This window comes from Taeniopygia guttata, chromosome 12 (assembly GCF_048771995.1).
Source record: "Taeniopygia guttata chromosome 12, bTaeGut7.mat, whole genome shotgun sequence".
Taxonomy (NCBI): domain Eukaryota; kingdom Metazoa; phylum Chordata; class Aves; order Passeriformes; family Estrildidae; genus Taeniopygia; species Taeniopygia guttata.
This window is the reverse complement of record NC_133037.1, coordinates 16,245,422-16,266,231: the sequence shown is the minus strand read 5'-3', so window position 1 is coordinate 16,266,231 and position 20,810 is coordinate 16,245,422. Positions and strand designations below refer to the sequence as shown.

The 20,810-nt window shown below is 39.8% G+C and overlaps 1 protein-coding gene across 8 annotated transcripts in view; it reads left to right on the top strand.

Moving 5' to 3' along the window:
• DOCK3 (dedicator of cytokinesis 3) overlaps positions 1 to 20,810 on the top strand; it is a 182,950-nt gene that overhangs the window by 74,508 nt on the left and 87,632 nt on the right. For all 8 annotated transcript variants that reach the window (XM_030282933.4, XM_030282932.4, XM_072935013.1 and 5 more), the window contains exons 9-11: positions 1,417 to 1,571; positions 16,469 to 16,550; positions 20,527 to 20,587. In XM_030282933.4, coding sequence (XP_030138793.1) covers positions 1,417 to 1,571; positions 16,469 to 16,550; positions 20,527 to 20,587 — 298 coding nt within the window. The remainder of the gene's footprint in view (positions 1 to 1,416; positions 1,572 to 16,468; positions 16,551 to 20,526; positions 20,588 to 20,810) is intronic.

Genomic DNA, 20,810 nt, shown 5'->3' with positions numbered 1-20,810 from the left:
GTCATGGAATCTGGCTTTGATCTTTACAGAGATCTGTGCTTCCACAGGTACCTTCTCTTTAAAGAATGAGGATTTCCTTGGATTTAATTTAAAGTCCAGAACAGAATTCTTTTTAAACCAGTACAAATCTGAATTGTAAGTCTGGAAATTTAAGTCTGGAAATGTACCTGTCTATGCATTCAGAGGAGATGAGCATAGGGAACTTAGGATATTCGTGCAATCTGTTTATTAAGATCAGCATGAATGGATGTAAAGGGTTGTAAAAACTGAAAGCATATATTTGGTTATACTCTTTTTTTTTTTTTTTTTCTTTGGTCACCCCAGCATTCACTGCTGTAAATAGGTCTTGATATGTTGAGCCAAAATGTAAACCTTTCTACTATTTGGCTTGATTGGTTGCTCATGTTATCAACTCTGGTTAAGTTTTTTTATACCTGCAGGACAAACTGGCCTGCTAAGCCTGGTTCTAAGTCATGGATTGTTTTTGAATGGAAAATGCCTTTAAGATTAAGTCCAGATGTTTCCCCAGCACTGCCAAGGCCACCACTAAACTGTCCCTGAGTGCCACATCTTTTAAATGGTGACTCCACCACTTACTTCCCTGGGCAGCCTGTTCCAGTGCCTGACAACCCTTTCAGTGTTGAATTTTTCCTTAATATCCAATTTAAACCTCCCTGATACAACTTGTTCCCATACAGAAGAGATCAAGCCTGGCTACAGCCTCCTCTCAGGGAGTGGGACAGGGAAATAAGGTCACTCCTGAGACTCCTTTTCTCCAGGCTGAGTCCCCTCTGCTCCCTCAGCTGCTCCTCATCTGACTTGTGCTCCAGACCCTTCCCCAGCTCCGTTCCCTTCTCTGGAGAGGTTTAATCACCTCAGTTCTTCCTTGGAGTGAGTGGTTTGAGGTGTGGTCTCAGCAGTGTCCAGTACAGGGGGACAATCACTGCCCTGGTCCTGCTGGCTGCAGAAATGACCTCTGTAAGTGAATTGCAGCTGCTCAAAAGAAATAATGTAACAAATGTTACTAATAGTGCTTTGAAGTCCATCTGCTTTAAATGGAAATCATCAGGACTCATTCCAGTACTGTCTTATAATTCATTTTCAGTTCCAGAATCAAAGCAAAATTTGAGAAATAGGATTGACTTGGTTTACTTGATAAAATCAGATTTCCAATGCATAAACCATTTGTTTTGTATCTACTTGGTTATCACAGTTTCATCAATGTATTCAAATTAGAGACGTTAAAAATAGAGGCAGAAAGCTTAATCTAGCACCTATCTCTGAGGCAGAATATATTTGAGATTAAACTCTTACTTGAGGGTGAGAGGAGAGCAGGATCTCTGTTAAAATGCTCAAGTTTGCCACGTGTCCTTTCTTTGTGAGGAAGTGCCAATGGTTTTCCCTGGTTTGACTCAGGTGGACACCATCCGTCAGCGGCACGGGGAAGCCTGTCGGATGCCAGTGCCTCATCACTTCTTCCTCAGCCTGAAGAGCTTCACCTACAACACCATTGGAGAGGACACAGATGTCTTTTTTTCTTTGTATGATGTCCGGGAAGGCAAACAGATCAGGTAGGAATTTGTCAAACAGCCAAAAAGCTGCCTAGGAAATGAGCTGTGAGCAGAGCAGATACATTGGAGATAAACACGTGGTGTGTTCTTGTGGGCCAGCTGGAAGGACAGAGCTGGTAGATCATGAGTTGCTGGCCCTGCAGTCCTTGGTGGGAATATCAGAAGTACTGGTCTTTGCATAGGAAATTTAGTGAAGCGTTAAAGGCACAGAATGGTTGAATTTTTTAGTTTTCTGACTTTGCCTCCAGACATTACAGAAGGTCTCGGTGTCTCGTAGCTTCCTCCTTAGGACTGTTGGTTAAGGAGCACAAATAATGACAGGGCCAGGCTGTGGGGCTGGTTTGAGAAGGGACTGTGTGCCTCTGTAACTGTCCTCCACTGCTTGCCTTCCTGTCACAAAATAGGGGTTTTTTTTGGTCACTGTATTGGTCTCAACATAAACTCTTAACATTCATGCCTGTGTCTGTGCTCTCAGTTTATTGAAATAATTGGTACCAGTGTTAGCAAACATGAGATGGGCTGGCTTTTTCTCTTACAAGCATGTGTTTTTAAAACATCAGAGTATGTTGAAGAGCATTGCAGCATTTATTTTCTGTCTTGGAAGTTTAGCAAATGCAACTTGGTCTGATCTGAAAAACACTATGTTTGTGCAATGTTCTGGGTTTTGGTGAAAGTGTGTCCTGACATTCATTTGCTGCTGTAGTCAAAACTCTCCTAGTTTTCAGCAATTAGATTTAGATTTGTTTCAAAGTGAGGGAAGAGCCACAGAATGTTCTATCCTGTCTTTGGAAGAAAGCTCAGAGTAAGTGAGAACAGTTTTGTATCTCTTCAGAGTACATCCCACTAAAAAGTGTCTATATTAGAAAGCTCTGATGACTTGATGGTATTTCCTGATATCCAGCTTAAACCTCCCCTGACACATCTCCAGCCCCTCCCCACTCTCCCTGGGCACAGAGAGCAGGGATTGGTGCCGTCCCCTCCCCTTCCCCTCAGGAGGATGCTGAAGGCCCCAGTGAGGTCTCCCCTCAGTCTCCTCCAGGCTGAACAAACCAAGGGCCCTCAGGTGCTCCTCACAAGGCTTCTCCTCCAGACCCTTCCTATCTCTGCAGCTCTTTGGACACTCCAATGGATGTAGTTTAGGATGTGCCTATGATTCCTCTCTTGAGAGAATTACCAGAAAATAGCTGTTAAGCGGGAAAGGTGAAAATGGAAAACTAAACAGAAAAAATACACCCAATTAGTTCCTACTGTAAAGCAGTAAAATATTAAATAAATTTAGATGACAAAAGCTGCCAGGAAGAGGAAGGGACAGGTGGACAAGCTGCTGCCAGCAGGAATTGCTTTGAAAGGAGATGAATGGTCTTGGGCTACAGTTTGTATGTAAACATTGAGTGGAGGGCCTTAAGGAAAGGGTTTTGCCAGTAAAAAAAAAAAGGAAATAATAGTTATAATGAGAAAAAGCACAAAGAGTGGTTCAGGCAAATTTAAATATATATAGTAATGCTTTTTTGTGCAAACAATTGTTATTACTTAGCTCTTTGTATTAAGCATCAGTGGTCTGCTATAGTGAAAACAGCATAATTTTTACATTTTCTTACATCCCAAAGAGTGCTGGAGAAGAAATGTGTAATGAGGCTGAGCTCTGTTTTGGAGAAGAAACCAGAAAACAGACAAACACATTGCTACAAATATAGAATGATGTTTTTATATCAACTTTAAAACATTTTCTTTCCTGTTGGGAAACAGTACATTAAGGTAAAAAACCCAAGCAAGGCTTCTGCACAATACACTCTAAATGAAAGGGACAAATTGACTTCTGAAATGGTTTGGAGGTTGATAAATTTCTTACCCAAGCAGTTCACGCTGGAGGCTGAGTGGCTTTCAGCATTACTGCCTTGGACATGTGCTGGATTACAAACCTCCCTGAGCCTACTGGTGCCAAGAGTTATTTCCCAGGGAGGTTAAGTGAAGAATTGCTGAAAGTTCCAGTGTTTTTCAAGGGCTGAAGTAACAGCACGCACCAGGTGTGGATTAGCAATCAGAAGGTTGGAGCAGCAGCTGAAATAACATTTGAGATGGTCCCCAGGTTCTGAATACAAAGATGTTCCTGTGTTTAATGGTTGTCAGCAAAGGAGGAGCAGACACAAAGGATGACAATGGGGAGCTATGGACAGCAGGAATAAGAACACTGCCATCAGAGGGGTCAGACCTAGAGGTTAGCACCAGGAAAAAGTTACTTCATTTTCAGTCTGACAAATATAAGTAATACTTGTAAAGTAAATAGAACTTGAAGGCTCAGATAAAAAAGGGATTTGTCTGTTTTACAGTATTTGTGATTTCTTTTTTTCTTGCATGTAAAAGCCACTAGTCTAGCAACTTTGTGACTCATCTTTAATATCTCAGTTTGTTTGCTGAGTGGAAGTTACTAGAAAATTATGTGATAATTGATCTACTTTGGATTATAGCCAGTGACTATACCCCATTGTGAAATATACCTTGGGATGAATGATCATGGCGTGATTGAGTTGAGAGTAACATCAAGAAGGCAACAAAGAAAATGTTACTGTAAAGATGGTGAACTCAGTAAGGAAGGTGTCAGTAAAGATCAAATAGAGATAAGTAAACTGATATGGAGAAAAGACCTTTGAGAGTTGCCCGTTTCTGAATGATACTGTTGAAGAGCACAAAAGCAAATTGTTTCAGTATGAAGGAAAGATTAAATATATGGGGACAACAGAAAGTCTGTATCACGATCTGTGGTGAAATGGAGTTGGAAAGGTAGTATAAATAAGGACAGATGAAATTGCAGAAACAGGGATAGGAAGAGACAGAAACTTGTGGGAAAAATACAACTACCAAAGGGCATCAAGGACAAAAAAACCAAAAGAATAATTCTATAATGCTTTACCAGCAAAAAAGCTTTTTCTACAAGATCAAGAAATAACTGAACATATTAAAGGGGACATTAAGCCATGAGCAGATGTTTCCAAGATAGCTGGAGTATTTAATAGCTGTTTTGCTTCAATCTCCTTAAGAAGGTCAGCTGCAATCCGATGACAAATGTGAAAAGTTGTGGAACAAATAAACTACTTGTTAGCACTAAGAAGCTAACAAGATGGTAAGTAAAAGTCAACATAGATTTGTCAAGCACAAATCGCATCAGAGCCAACTAATTTTGTTCTGTTATATGGGAATGCATCTCCTGCCTCAACAGAAGAGAAATATTAAACTTGATAGAATAAAGATACAGTCTGGATGAAACTACTCTAAGGGAGCTGGAAACTGGTAGACAAAAGGATGCAGAGTGTTATTTGTGCTAGAAGGATGCAACAAGTAGGAGATATATTTACATTTCCTGACATGTTTAGCATGATTTTGGTGAGGGAAAATGAATTAAATCCAGTAAAGCAGTGAGGTTTAGATACCTATATAATAACTCTATTTTTTCTGGGAAAATGCATGGAATTATGCATAGCTTAGAAAAATTACACATTCAGAAGTATGACAGCAGGATTTTTTCTGAAAATGAGCTTGTTAAGTCCATTCCAACTGTCATAGAATCCCAGAATGGTTTGGGTTGAAGGGACCTAAAAGGCCATCTCGTTCCATCCCCTGCCATGGGCAGGACACCTTCCGCTGTCCCAGGCTGCTCCAAGCCCTGTCCAGCCCGGGCTTGAGCACTCCCAGGGATCCAGGGTTTCTCTGGGCAGCCTGTGCCAGGGCCTCCCCACCCCCACAAGGGAGAATTTATTTCTCATATCCCATCCAAACCCACTCTCAGTGTAAAGCCATTCCCCCTTGTTCTCTCACTGCAGCCCTTGTAAAGCGTCTCTCTCCATCTTTCCTGTAAGCTCCCTTCAAGTTCTGGGAGGGGCAGTTAGGTTACCCTGAAGCCTTCGCTTTTCCAGGCTGAGGAATCCCAGTTCTCTCAGCCTACTGAGTATGGAAAGGGATAAATAAATTTCCATCTTTTTTTTTTTTCTTTATAAAGTTTATTTAAACATGTGAATGTTTTTCATTCTGCTTGCAACTTCAACCAGTTACCCTATTTTGCACACCACTGGGATTTAAAATTTTCTTGTCATCTAGAAATATCCTTAATTATGGAGAGTGAATAGAACAAAAGAGAAACTCTGATGTGATTGAATTTGAAGATCCGGGGGCCTAAGCAGTAATTATGCATGGGAGATGGTGTTGTGCATATTTCTGCTGGTAACTCCACCTGCCTCCTCCTACTTACTGAGCCTTTGCCATTCCCATTATAGCAACGACCTCGTCGTGACTGGGGGTTTGGATGTGCTCAGTGCCTGTGGTGGTGTTGATGGGAGGGACTGAGGAAGTCCACGCGGGCATTTCTCATACAGAAGGTGTTCAAACCCTTTGTTGAGAGACCAGGTGTTCTCTGCAGTGTCTGTTTTAAATATCTGCCATGTCTTTGGGGTGAGACAGGATTGTAAACACTGCAACGTAGGCTAGGAATTTGGTTGGGAAACATCTATTTTAGTGTTAAAATTTAAAAGCAGTAGCCAAAATGAGAAAAAAAATATAAGCTTGCTCTTTAAAGCTCTTGCTAATAGGTGATACAGAAAGATGTTTTTTGTGGAAATGTTCTCAGTTTGTGGGTGGATGATGGGGAGAATGTGAGCAGTACAGTCTGTCCCAAGTCTTGTCTTAAGGATTTAGCACCATTGACAAAGCAGTTCTCGGGAGAGAAACATGGTTTGGAAATATAATTATGGACTGAAAAAAACACCCAGGGTCTACAGCAGGATAGTTGGACTCAGCTGCTCAAAAGTCATCTGACGTGAAATCATCTGCCCCTATTTTTCAAGGCTGAGTCAAATGTTCAGTGGCAAATGTTTGGCTGTTAGTATTGCTCTGCAGAGGTAATGGCAATCATGATTTCGTATTTGTAACTCGTCTCTAGATCTTGAATAATTTTCCAACCAAATTATTTTCTGTTATAAAACTCAGCAGACAAACATGTAAATAGTTCAAGATACTAAAGGGTTAAAAATATTATTGAACATCGTTATCAATTTAAATGTGTCCTTGTAAACAAGTAAACTTCTGGGGCATGACCAAACTGGATTTGGTTTAACCAGTGTGTGAGTGTTAGAAGCTTTCTCAAGTTGCTACTCGTTTGTATAACCTGGTCCTGTAGAAGTCCCCATACTGCACTTGAGTGGCCAGGGGAGGCTGTAAAAAGAAAATGTTTGTGCTAGTGTTTAGATAGAGTAGAATGAAATGCACCGCTTGGAAACACTGGATTTAGAAATGATGAATTTGTAAGGAATTTGATTTTCACTCTTTCTGTAGTAGGAGTTTCTGAGACACAGTATTCCTGGTTCAGACGTCAGAATACAAATTTGTACCAAGCTGCTGAAGGTTACCTTGACAAATTTGACAGGATTCCTCATCTCTGTTTGTATTTGTTGATGGCCATTAGCTCCATGGTTTTCATCATCATTTAGTCTTTTTTTTTTTTTTTCTTTTTTTAACTGTCAATAGGAATGTATATCAGATGCTAAAAATTGTTAGCAGGAACAGTGTAGCTAAAATTACAATGTGCTTACACATGCCATCTTGAATAATTTTCCTGTAGCAGTTGCTAATTGCAGACAATTACCACTCTCAGGAGCTTTCATTTCAAACACTGAGCCAACATGTGAAATGCAATGGCAAATTTCCCACAAGTCCTGTCTGAGGAGGGGTTTGAGTCCTCTCAAGCTCTGATGTGCAGGATGAGCATCCTTATTGCAGGAACACCTGTACAGAGCAGCCCTACCTGCCCATGCCAGGCCGTAGAAATTGTACACGTTCTGGACACCAGGCTCTGCTTGGGCAGAGGGAGGTTTGGCAGCTGGGAGTGGAGAGGGGGGCAGGTGAAATAAAAAAGAGTAAGACAAGCATTAGTCAGAAAAAGGAAAGAAGGGTCACTGGGTAGATAAATATGGTTAAAGTTGAATAGCTGAAAGAGAAATTGTTAATTGATCTGGAAGGATCCACAGTAAAAACTGTGTCAAAGCAGCCTGACTGCATTCTCTCCCAGGTTATGGGGCTGACCTGAAGATTCTTTTTCTGCATTGTTTCTCTGTCAAGTAATGGCTCTGGGAGGGCTGGGACAATTGTGTGGGCATTTATCCCCAGTTAATTGCTTTAAAATATTATCATGTTCCTTTATTGCCAGTTGCTATGTAAGGAAGTAGAAAATTATATTTTACTTCTATTGTGCATTATGTGCTAAATTTTCTTTTTGTTATGTTTTTAATAGCATAGCTATTTTAAAATAGAAAAGTTATCTCATTCACTGTCAGTATAATGATTTGTCTGCTGGGAAAAAATAACTTCGTATCACTCTGAATTATTTATTTATTATTCAGAAAATTTCCTTAGGGATTAACCTTACCAACTAATGAGTTTTTCCTTCTGCTTAGTAATGAAAAAACCCATCTTTGTATTTTTACCTGTCTTTTAGCAATCTCATCTGTTGAGATAGCTAATCCTCCATCAGCTCCTCCTGTACTTCAGTTTGCTGTGGCTTTAGTATTTCAAGGGGACTATTCTTCTGAGTTTTGTGCAATGGATAATTCATAGCGATAGTAATGGGAGCAGCACAACCTTTTCATCCTGCTCAAGGTGAACTTCCTCAAAAGCTAAGCAAGCATTAAGAAATATTGCTACCCACAGCAATGGCCTTGTTCTGGTCACTGCAGTGACCATGGAAAATCTGTGTGTCTGAAGTCTGCTACAGACAGACAGCTGAGACAAAGAGCCTTTCTGGTAGAATACAGAACTTCTGAAAAACACAAATTTTGTCATCACTGTAGAAAAAAACTTGTGGAATATTTTATAAGGTTTTTTGGTGGGTAGGGTTTTAGAATAGGACACAGGAGAAGTGATGCGTTTTCATTTTTGTTATTGGTTGCTTCAGCTGACTTTCATTCCCTGAGTCTCTCTCTGGAATCTGCATTTGCTTGGTTTTCCTATTCTCTGTTTTGTTAATAGTGTATGCAAAAGAAACTGCTACTGTCTGGATTTGTATATGAAAGTTGCTGTAAGAGATGTAAGTGGTGTTATTAAATATGTTAATTATTTTCTGTAAAATTACTATTTTTCTTTTGGAATTATTAATATATATAGCTATTCCAAAGCGGAAGCTTTTACAAATATCCATCTTATTTTGTATCTCTCACCACCACCATCCTCCTTCTCCCACAAGTGGTTTTTTGGTTTTTTTTGGTTGGGGATCAAGTATGATGTACAAATAGGCAGGAAGATGAGTTTTCTACAGGGTTATTTTGATTTTTCAGTTGTTAACAGGAAGAAATCAATGAGTTGCAAGCATTGGAACTTCCCTTTTCCTGCTGAGGAGGAATTGACAATGTGTCGTGAACACAAACAACTGGAAGAAATTCTGCTCACTTGAGGGGCAGTGGGGAAATCTGTGTTGTTAAAATGTGTAAGTGAGCTCAGAGAAAGCACTTCCAAGTAATTTTCTGTCTGTAGGAAGGCTCAGTGGATGGAATCCTCTCATGCTTGAGCTCTTTCTGTGGGGAAATTCCCCTCAAAAGCCAGGTCTGTGTTCCTGACAGAAATTGTCATGTGCAAAGCTCTTGTAGAGTAGGAATTAAATGTGACAGCTGCTGTATCAGACCTCAGAACCATTAGCTTCTCCCAGGGTAGATAGAGATGGTGATAAAATCCTTATTCTGCCAAATACCTGTAATCCAAAATTAGCAGTCTTCCCTGCAAAGCTTTCCTCACCTGCCACCTGGCAGGGTCAGTCTGTGTTGCCTTCCATTAGTTAAAATCACCATCACTGGGGAATCGCATTGGATGACTGAAGTCTCTCTCTTTTTTCTTTTTTCTTTTTTTTTTTTTTTTTTTTTTTTTAATTGAAGCCTTTTCTAGTTGGCAGAATTTCATTTTAGGAACAAAAATATGTACCTTTCATGATGGAAATAACAGAAAAATCCTCATGATGGTGTCAAATGTTCAAGTGTGACAGAGTCATGAGAAGCCAAGGAGAATGTAATTGGTGCTTAGCTCCCTTTCCCCTGCAAGCCTCAATAACACTTTAACATTGTGGTGGTTTTCCCTTGAATGTGGCAAGAGAAATGACAGGTAGCTATTTTCACTATTTTCTGTTTCCATGGAAACACGGTGTTTGCAGTAACAGTCTTACTGTAAGCTCTGTAATCCTCCCCTGGGGCTTCTCACCAATGTGGTAATTTAATAATTCATGAGCATTAAGCCTGAATTTGCTGGGAACCAAACTGTGTTGCTTGGAGCCGTTTTCTCAGAGCCAGATTCATTTCCCTCACAGATTCAGTGTTCTTTTCTCTAGGATGTCTTTATAAAATACACTCCATAAACCAAAGCAGTGTACTGTGCCTCAGTTGTTTGTGAAAGCGGGGTTATTGCAGAGCTGCTGGATAAGACAGCTCAGGAAAGAACTCTCTTGCCTCCCCCAACAAAAGAAAATGGGAGAAACCAAACACACTCTGTGAGCACTTGTCTGAAAAGGAAGATTGTTAAGCAGTCCCTGAGTCAGTGTTGAGACAGTGAGCAAACGGAAAGTTCAGCAGGGGTGATGCTCCTGTCCCCGGGGCTGGCAGTGACCGCTGTCGATGATGGATTGCTCACACACTGCTGGCATCTGGGAGATGCTGTTGGTTTACACTGGAAGTGGGAATTGAGTTCTTCACAGACATGAGTCCATTCTGTACATATGCTCCAGCTTCTTGTCACACTCACACTGAGAATAGAGACTCATTCTGTGGAGCTCTGGGAGACTTTGTTATTGGGTCAGTCTTACAGCAGCTGTAAGGACCTAGATTTTTTTTCCCAAGAGGGTGAGCAAAAATTAGCAACTCTAAGAGATAATCATGATGAACAGAAAATAAACTTGAAAAGCTTTTTCAGAGGATATTCCTACTGCTTAAATAATCTTTCAAGAGTAAAACCAATTATTTTTCACAATGGGAAATTATGTCGATATAGATGCATGCTTTCTTCATGAACATGAGACCATGCTCATGAAATAAAGTTCAGAAGGCCTAAAGTGAGACTTTTAGAAAGTTCCTTCAGGATGTTCTCAAAAGCAGCAGGCTGCAGTGCTGTCCTGATGTGACCATTTCAGTCACTGACTGGGTAATGTTCTTGCAGTTGACAAACTCAAGAGATTTGAACAAGTTTCCAAATTCCAATTTCCAATTTGGCCAATGGAATGAAAATAAAAGTCTATTTTTTTCTTGTTTGAAGTTATGCAAGCAAATATGAGAAGCATCAGTGGTTATCATTAATTGTATTGTAGGGTGCAGCACAAGTGGAAAGCCAGGACAGTAGAGCCTGATTTTCCCTCAGCTTTCAAATAGGATGGTGGGGAGCAGTAATTGCTTTCTGGAAAACTGGTTAATGCTGCTCTCCTGGGGCTTTAAAACTGCTCTGCTGGGTCACTGCACTTCCTCTTTGCTACAGGAACAGCTTCCCAAGTTAATCCATACAGATATTAGCTTGACCAAACTGTATGGTTTTGAGACTGTAGTTCAGTTTTCTCTCCCCGTTCCCACCAAGCCCCAGGGATCTCTTTCATGGTATTTCTCTCCCAACTTAATTCATGTTTTGAAACAAGCTCCTTTTTTGCAGCTTTAAGAAATGCTTTGATCCTATACCAGTAATTCCTCGCATAATTCCATTCATCTCGTCAACATATTGTCCTTGTAGAGCTTGTACACACAGGGGCAGGAAGAGTGCAGTGTTTGATGCACTTTTGAAGTAAACTTCCTGAAATGTGGTGTCCACAAGACAGAGATATTTTGAAGGGAATTGTTGGCAAGGTTTAATTGCCATAGAGTGACCAGCTCATCCCAAGCACTCTCCTGGATGGCCTGTGTGGAGCTTTTCTTGAGATTCATCTCGGACAAAATACGCTGCTTTTCCAGTAGCATCTTCAAATGTTTATGGTGCTCATATGCCAACTCAAATGTTAGTCTAGAATTATTGTCAGGCATGTTAGGGTTAGCATTCTTTAAATAAAAGACTAGAGATTTTTCAGGGAGGAGGGCAGAGGAAAAATGAAATACTATCATGCTTATAATTTATTTTTTAACCAGTAGGACTGAAGGGAGATGAACTGTCTTAGGCAAGTGTTTGTAGCTTATTCCTGCAAACTTCTGCCTTCTGTGGCAGCATAATTAGATTTTTGTTCCTGAGTTTGTATTTTGCATGCAGGCAAGGTTTTACATGATACTAAAAGTGTCAGAAAGAAACCTGGGGAGACACCAAGAGAAGATCAAAGTCTAAAATACAAGTTGTTATATGATCTTTTCCACTACCATGTTACCCCTTCCATGAGCACTTCTATGTGTGTCATGGACCAATACATATTTTTAGAATACCTGTCTTCTTTGAGGGGGTTGGCCATATGCTAAATTCTGAAAACCCAATTAAATACAACTTTTGAGAAAGGACTGAGGTATTTTTAATAATATTGGGGGTTTTCAGTGTTCCTCTGCTTTTCTCTGGAAATAAGAAGCACTGAGGAGAATAAGAAAAAATAGGGAGCATTTGTATATTTGTACCTTTTCCCTTTCGGTGGCAATTTGGAATGGAGGAGGTGAAGAAGGTTTTGTTTCTGAGAAAAATAGCTACTGGACCATTATTTAAGGCAAGGGAAGGGTATAAGATGTGAGGTTTCTGCCTAAGGAGATTGAAGCCCTAATGTGCTGCTGTCCCTGTGTCAGAAAACCAATCTCCTATACTTTGTTATAGAATTAATTTTTTTAGTCCATGTTCTTTATCGTCAGTCTCCAATTCAAAAGAAAAGGTCTGCAGAGAGGCTGCAGACCTTGACAACTTGAGCATTATGCATCTATTAATGCTGTACCTACATTCCCAAATTGATGCTCAGTCAGGATTTTTGCCTTGAAACTCCCCCAGTAGTGAAAGGTGCCCATGAATGAATACAGGGCGCTCGCCAGTCCAGCCCAAGCTCTTTGCCAGCTCTTTCCTTTTGTTGTCGTCTTCACACATTGTGCAAAGAACATCCCAAACAAACCTCAATAACAAAAACTCCCTGGGGGCACAGTGCCACTCCTGCTCACCCAACAGTAAATTTTGTTCCTGTTTACCCCCTTGATCATGCTGAAAATGTAACATCCCAAACCAGTGATGTCTTCCTTCCTTTCTGCAGAGTTCAGTATGGTTCTGTTTTTCAGCCACTTTGGGGAAGCCAAGAAATGAGACACTACACTCCTTTCATTTTTTCTCCTTTTCAAGTGAACAAACAAGAAGCTGTTTGGCTTTGCTTGTCAGAGCAGTGGTTCTTATATTTGAGTAGCTGTAGCAATTACTAATCATGAGAGTGATTGTAAACCCTGGCTTAGTGCTGCACAAGAAGTGGTTTCACTACAATGTGAATTAGCACAGGAGGAGATGCTGCAATTAGAGTAATTGGAGCTTACTTATAGCATATAGGAGGGAAAGGAATAAATAAGCTTTTGTTTAAGATACTGCTTCTTATGTAGCACGTCTTGGGTCTGAGCTCAGCAGGGTAAAATGTTAATTTTTTTTTCTCTGTTTCGATGCCTTTATCTCCAATTTTATGCAAATTAAGTGATTTTAGTGGATATTCAGAATAATTGAAAACTTCTATTGGGTTGTTGACTTGGGCTGTGGGTGTCCTGAGGGTTGTTTTGGTTTTGGGCAGCAGTAGGATCAAGGAGTCAGATTGCATCTCAGTACCTCCCATACTTCATTTCCACCACATTTGTTAGTTATAACTGCTGGGGTTTTAATTAATTTCCACATGGAGTTTGTTCAGATTTGATATGTCAGTCTTACTAAACTGGACTTACTGTTGCCTAGATTCTGTGATTGTTCTCGTCCTTCTGCAGAAGATAAACTTGAGGAAAAGACACACTGGAGACTCAACTTTTCCCAAGGACATAGCTCTTAAAAGAAGAAATTAAGATACTGAATTCCCGTTAAGTTTCTTGACCCTAAATGTATGTATTTTTTGTCTAAAAACAGACCTGCAGTGATAGATGAAGGCAGTGGATTTTCAGGTCATTGGAAACAGGGTTATTCTTCCAGATTTGCTTTGACATAGAAATAAATTTGCAGTTGTAAAATGGGAAGCAGCTGACTAACTAGTTCATTATGTGGGTCACCAGTGTAAAAAAGGTTCCAGTCCTATTCCAGGGACCCTGACAGTATCAGCACCGCTGAGGCCTTAGTAGAATAATAACAGAACAGCAGAATAGTAGTAAACTGTTCTTGATCAGTAGTGATATCAAAGATTAGAGGAATGCTGGAGATGAGAAACAAACCCACAAGTTTAGGAGAAGTGATGTGCAAGGAAAAGAGGAAGAACTGGAGCTGGCTTGGTCCTTTGGGGTGGCCTCTTGGCATTGCTGCCCTGTCACTTTCTGCCTCCTGTCCTTGGAGCTGCTTTGGCCAAATGCCTCTTCCTGTTCCACAGTTCTCAAATGCTGCAGTTGACTCAGAGTTCCTTTAATTATTTATTCACACAAGCTCAAGAGGACTCGAGGGAGGACTGGAAATTAAAGGAAGGAATGTAAAGGTTGTTACTGCAGTGGTGCTGGAATAAGGGAACAGGTGATCAATAGGCAGGTGAGAGAGGTGGTGGCTGCTTCATTTCTTGAAAAGCACTGGAATAGGGGGACAGGAACCAGATTTTCTCCATGGCTTTAACAAGGAAAAGATGAATTGCAAATTTTAAAGATTTCCACTTATTAATGGAGGAAAACCATGCAAGAGACCATCAAGTGAATCTCCAGAATATCCCTCTTTGGGTGCTTTAAAAGCACACTAAGCAATCTTTTGTTAATGAATGAAATCCATACAGGCAGCTCAGCTCAAGGACTTGGCAGCCCCTTCCCTGCCATTGTCCGAGGGACAGTCTGCATAGGATTTTGTGGCACACAATATTGCGTTCAGCTCCTGTATGAAAATGAAATGCTCATTAGAGCTGAAAAAATAATTTAAAAAACCCTAAAAAATCACTGTTTTGAAAGTTCAAGACTACATCTTACTGGAAATTTAAAATGCAATATGTAACATTGATTTACGTGTTAGGTAGATAGAAGTAGCTGTGAAGATGTAACGTTGTAATGTTACTGTCAGCATAATATTGTTAAGTTCCAGTATTGTCCTGCTCTCCACTTAGCACATCACAAAATTACTGAAAGAATGGATTTTACCGTGTCATTAAAGCACTTGGTAAAATGTTCTTAATTTGCTGACATCTTGAAAGAATCATCAAATATCTGTTTCTGATGGGTTTCTTTGTGGCATTTCAGCAGTCTCTGAGGTTATAAGCATTGGTAGCAAATTAATTAAAATTATAACTGAATGGAGTTGTGGGATACATAGAGATTGGAGTCATAGTGAGTGACAGGGAGAGTGAAACAGCCAGAGAGGGATGATCTGGATTGCTGAGCATCATTTACTTACATAAATTATCATGCAAAGGTGTATTATGAGATGTGTGGGTCATGCTCGAGAATTAAGGACCATTTCAACAAAAGTAATAATTCTGAAAATATATCAGTGTTTATAATGGACAGGTCATATGAACTCACAGCATAAAGCTGTGTGGAAGGGCCAAGAGGTGATGTCTGATAAATCACAGGCTGAGCAGGAGCTTGGCTTCACCAGTGTGGAACCCCCAGGTGTGTGTGTATTTATGGTGCAGGTGCTCTCAGTACCAAACTGTTACAATCTTACAGCCTTAGAACTCTTCCTGAAATGCTGTTGAAAAATTTCACAGTGAGTGAGTTCTACAAAGTTACTCCAACACTTTTTCTTGGATTTTTTAACAGTATTAAATTGCTTATTTGTGTGTGGGGATATATTGCTATCCCTACCCTGCAAGAACAAAGTTTCTCTAAAGGGCTCTTTAATGCAGAAGGGTGACAAAAAGCAGTGGCTGTGCACAGAAATCAGGCATTTCCCTTGGCCCATGTGCTTTACCAGCAGGGATGAGTGGCCCTTGGAGCAAGCTGCCAAAGGAGGTAATGTGGACACTGTGCTTTCATTTTCTTCAGGCCAATGGTGGATAATATGCTGGCAGATGTATCAAATGAAGGTCGCTGGAGTTGATGCAGTTGTACTGGATAGGATTGAAAGGATCTGTGTTTATTGGAAGATTTAATGATTAAATTGCTCTCTATTTCTGTGAAAATCTAGGACGAAAACCGTGGTCAATCAGTCAGTCTTAGGGGCTGTTGCACACCAGGGAAAAATTGCTCATCAAACTTACTTTTACACATAAATTCTCTGTCTTAAGAAGTAATATGAACATCCACATCTTACCATGCATTGACAGTATTGTTCATTTTGCAGTCTGGCTAAATGTGCTGGTTTTATTCATCAAAGGGCTGCTTAATTTGATTGGTAAGAGTTATATCAATTGAATCTTAATGTATTTGAATTAGTGTCTTGCTTCTAGAAATGCTCTGTGTTGAAGGAGATCGCTTAATTGGTATTCTTGTAACTTTTAGTGTTGAGTGGATTTTAATGAACTCAGATTTACCAAAGGCAGTGTACCCCTCAGTAAGTTTGTCTTAGCCTTTGCCTGGAGGAGTTGTAATGTGTACAGGTTCTGTGCTTCTTATGTTCACATTATTTTAATGTTATTGCATCATGAATATGCATCAACACAATGTTTTCACATGCAGACTACTTACTATTAGAAATCTGTGCTATTCCATGTAATTTTGTATAGACCAGTGAATACTGTTTTATAGACTTTGAAATTACAGCAACCACTGCATCATTTTGTAATGAAACCCAAATCTATCTGTATTTTGCTGTTGCAGTATATACAGGAAAAGCTGATTGCATTTTTACCATTGTTTGTTTTTCAGTGAGAGGTTCATGGTGAGGTTAAACAAGAATGGAGGCCCCAGGAATCCAGAGAAGATCGATCGAATGTGTGCGCTTTTCACAGTACGTGTCTGTTCCCTTTCTTCTCCCCTCACAGGAGTGGGGTTGGAGGTTTCCTGGGGGGGAGGACACCCAGTCCTTCCTCTCCAATATAATCAGTAGAAGAGAAATAATTTCTAAGTTTTGTTATGATTTTGACTAAGCATTAACATAGAAAGGGAAGGTACTGCTAAATTATTTTTATGGCTAAGTGAATATTTTGAAGTACTTGAATTTGTTCCTGCAGATAGTGTGAAATTTTGAATATTTTTATTGAATATGCTGTGCTCTTTGATAACAGAGCATAGGAAAAGTCTGTGATGGTCTGAACATGAAACAAAGCACTTTTTTCTGAATGAAAATCAGACTAGTGTTTTCCTGTGTCCTGCCCCTACGTGCCCTTGTCAGAAGTGTCTTCTGCGCTGGTCTTCAGTTGTGTTTAAAATTCCCTCAGAATCAGGTGTCAGACCGTCATTTTATCTGCTACTTCTTCTCAGAAAGAATATGAAAAGCTAGAGACACTGAAACTTAATAGCTCCTCACAGAATAACTGTAAGGAATCTCAGATCCCAAGTGTGATAAACACCTTCCATCGTGATTCACCTTTAGTTAGTGCACATGCTAAAAGTTCTGTAGCAGAAGTATTTTTACCTTTGGTGAAGAATTAAAATGGGAGAGCTTTGGTTCTGGCAGTGACACTCTCGGAGGTCAGGCAGGGCTGGACACTGAACCAGGCATGGTCCCCAGCACCGTTCCCTTCTCTCCATTAAGAAGGCAGCAGAATTCCTCCTCTTAGGGAACAGAATAGATCTGGGTGTAAGGATGCTCTGTTCTGTCTCCATCTGGATCTGAGAGATGCAGTCCAAAAGTAGCACTGACCTGGATGCTGACATCAGTAGCAATTCTGGTTTTGGTACCATCAGTGAGGTGCTGCCAGCTGAATAAACATCAGCAAGGGGACAGTGTAGTCCAAGAGCAGGCAGCCCTGGGATTGCAGGCATTTGCCAGTGCAGCTCAAATCCTGACCAGGGATACCTCCTGAGCTCCCTTTCCTATTACTATGCAAAAATATCAAAGTTGTTGCAGTCTCAGCTCTCCAGGGTGCTCAGACTCCATCACTGGCTGGTGGAGGTGCTTAGACTCTTGCTCATCTGCTATAGAATGTGTATTCTACATAACAAGAATTATAATGAATGCATACTCTATGTAACAGGAATTCTATTTGGAAAAATTATCTGTGCAAAAGATCTTACACTTCTAAAGCAGTATTTTTATCAGTGTGTTCAAAGCACTTTCCAAAGTGTGTAGTAAAAGAGCAATAAATATTTGCTTTTTTGAATAACCATTTTATCTGATAATGTTTCTATCTTATTATAATTTCTTAATTATTAAATGCTTCTAAGATAAGATAGTTCTGTGATTTTCAGGTCTTCTTCCAAGCTTGTGTTCATCTTGACTTTAAATCTATTTATTTATTTTCTTGCCCTCCCTCACCACACCGTAGTATCTTTGTAAAACTCTCATCTTTCCCCAAGGCAAGCAGCCCAAATCTTAGATAAGTCAAGGGATCCCTGTCTTTTCCTGCTATCTCTGTTACTTCTAAGGGTTCAGCTGTCTCCTTGTGTAAGATATCAAAATTACCCAGGCTTGGGTTTTACATCTGCTGTCATATCATAGCAAAGGTGAGAAACTGCTTGCTCTGGAGATCAAAGCTCACTGAAGCAAACCTCAGCCTGTGCACATGTTAGAAGCATTCCTGGGTCTGAATTAAAATGTAACTACACTGTATAAGGTTGTTATTTTTGTTAAATACCTTATTCTCTGTGGCCTATGAGGTTAGCAGCTGAATTAAATTACTTATTACTGGCAGACAGGTATCCTTGATTCCGGTGGTTTGGGGGTTGTTGTGATGGTGTTTGGGTTTTTTAACACACAAGCAGACCTTTCTAAAAACCAGCATTGTAAAGAACTAACCATTGTTGTGGAGTAACTCTCTTTCATACCCAATATAGGTGGGAAAATTTAGGGGTGATTTTCTAAAAAGCCATTTAGTTAGAATTATAATGAAATTATGTTGTGTATCAGTCAGTATCATTTAGGAAGCTCAGAAGGATGTGGGAGATACCCACCCTATGGATGCAGTCCTAAGAATAACCAGTAAATGTGTTTTATCCTCTCCTGGTCCTAGGGAGATGTATGTGGATTCTCTGCAGAGGAATTATCTGAAAACTTCCTCACAGGGGTTGGGTCTTTTGATTGTTTGGTCCATGTCATAGTAAAAATTTCTTGCCTTGTAAAAAGCCTGTGCTGTACAAACTGAAATGCAAGACCATCTGGGCACACATTTTTTGTCTTTTGCCTGTGACACTATATTTGTGAAATTGGAAAAGCAACTAAAGTGTGAACCCATCAATATGTTCATGCCCTGCCGTTTTCTGGTGTTTTGACAGCTGCCCTTTGAAAAAATAGTTCTTTAAATTGCTGTTAATTAGAACTGGTAATCTGATGGTATAATAAAATTCCCCCTGTCAAAGCACAGATATTTTCAGGAATCTATTGCTCTCTAGAGCATTAAGTATTACCTCCAAGTTTTTTTTGTTTTTGAAATGTCTTGTCAGGCATTTCTGAGATTAAAACTATGTCAAATCCCTTTTAATGTGGAACTTCATGTCTCCAAGACATGCAAGATAAGGCTACCATATGTTACCCTGGTATGTTGGGTGATGGAGAAAGCCTAGAAAGTGTGTTCCCTTCTTGGTGCAGCAGTGCATGTTGCTCAAAATCGAGCCTGAGGAGGAAATGCTAAGGATGGTTTATGTAGCTTCATTTTCTGGCTCTGGAGAGACAGATCTGCTGGTTAGCAACATCCCAAACAGCAGCTCTGCAGCTCCCTGCATATTCTGCCCTGGGAAATACAGAGCTGCTTTTAGAGAGCAAGGAGGTACAGCCATGAATTTATTACTTGCCTGCTGTAATGTAGCAATGTAACACAATTGGGAAGGGATTGAAACTTCTCCTTTGGATGAATTCCCTTTATGCCTAGTTCTGAGTCACTGTGCCAGCTTTTATTGTGCTGTGTGGCACCGTAGTCTGCAGTTGCATTGCCATCAAAATCTCACTGGTTAAGGTTTGGGTTGTCAAGTCACATGAGAGAGTTTTGTGTGATTTAAGGTTCATGTTTTAGCTTTCAGCAAAATGTGGGTTTTAATTCTAAATTGGTTCAGATTAGGGATGACAGATCTTAGATGTTCGCAGTTTAAATTTCTTCCTCTCTTTATATAAAAATAGCATTATTTCCTTTTACAGTGGTTATAATACCACATAGTTGAAGAGCTTTTTAAAGAAAACCAAGAGATTTTATCTGAATCAGAGACAGTTCCAGTTAATTTTTGTGTAAGTAGTACCTGACAGTGAGATGACAGCCCTCAGTAGAGAGAGGCAGCAGCTGTTGCTGGTAGAGCACAAGGAGCCTTTTTGCATCAGTCTAAAACAGGGATGAATATTCTCTCAGTACACAGTATCTGTTTAAAGTCTTCTCTGGGAGGTGAGTGGCATAGGGAAAACTGGTTTTTAGGAAGAAATGTTTCTTAGACCTTTCCTATAACTAAAAAAAAAAAAAAAAGTCTCAGAAGTTGCTGTTTGTTTATGAAGTTATCAGTGAAAAGTACAACATACCAAGGAAATTGCAATTAAGGTGGCTTCTGACATGTGAATGCAAAATGCTGCAGAAATGAGTTATTGAAAAGTATCCTATGTGTATTTCGTTTATTTATTTCTTTATTTTAAAATTATTTTCAGAGTCAATAACACTTATATGTCTTCATTAACTTCAGCTTTCCTTTGCTCTTCTGTACATTCTTTTCCTGTTGTTTGGTTGTTCATGAAGCTTATTTTGAAAAGTCTTGGCCTCCTTTTCTGTAACATGGGATTTCAGAGGTTTCATCCACATTTATAGTTGCAGGCACTTACATTGGAATGTCTGTTTTTTCTAATTTTTCAGGATCTCAGCAGCAAGGACATGAAGAGGGATTTGTACATAGTTGCCCACGTAATCCGAATAGGTACAGTATGGTTTAGTACTTGAAATACATGTAACAAACACGGGTCTTAGAGTCTTTTTAAATGTATGTTTTAATTAGCTGACTTTATAATGATTTATACATTTAGAAAACTCAGTTACAGACTGATTGACATTCAGACCATATGGAGCTAAGTGTTAGAAAGTTACTGATGACTGTTTAACAGAAATTTTGTTTTTCTGAGTCTGAAACAGAATTTTTGATT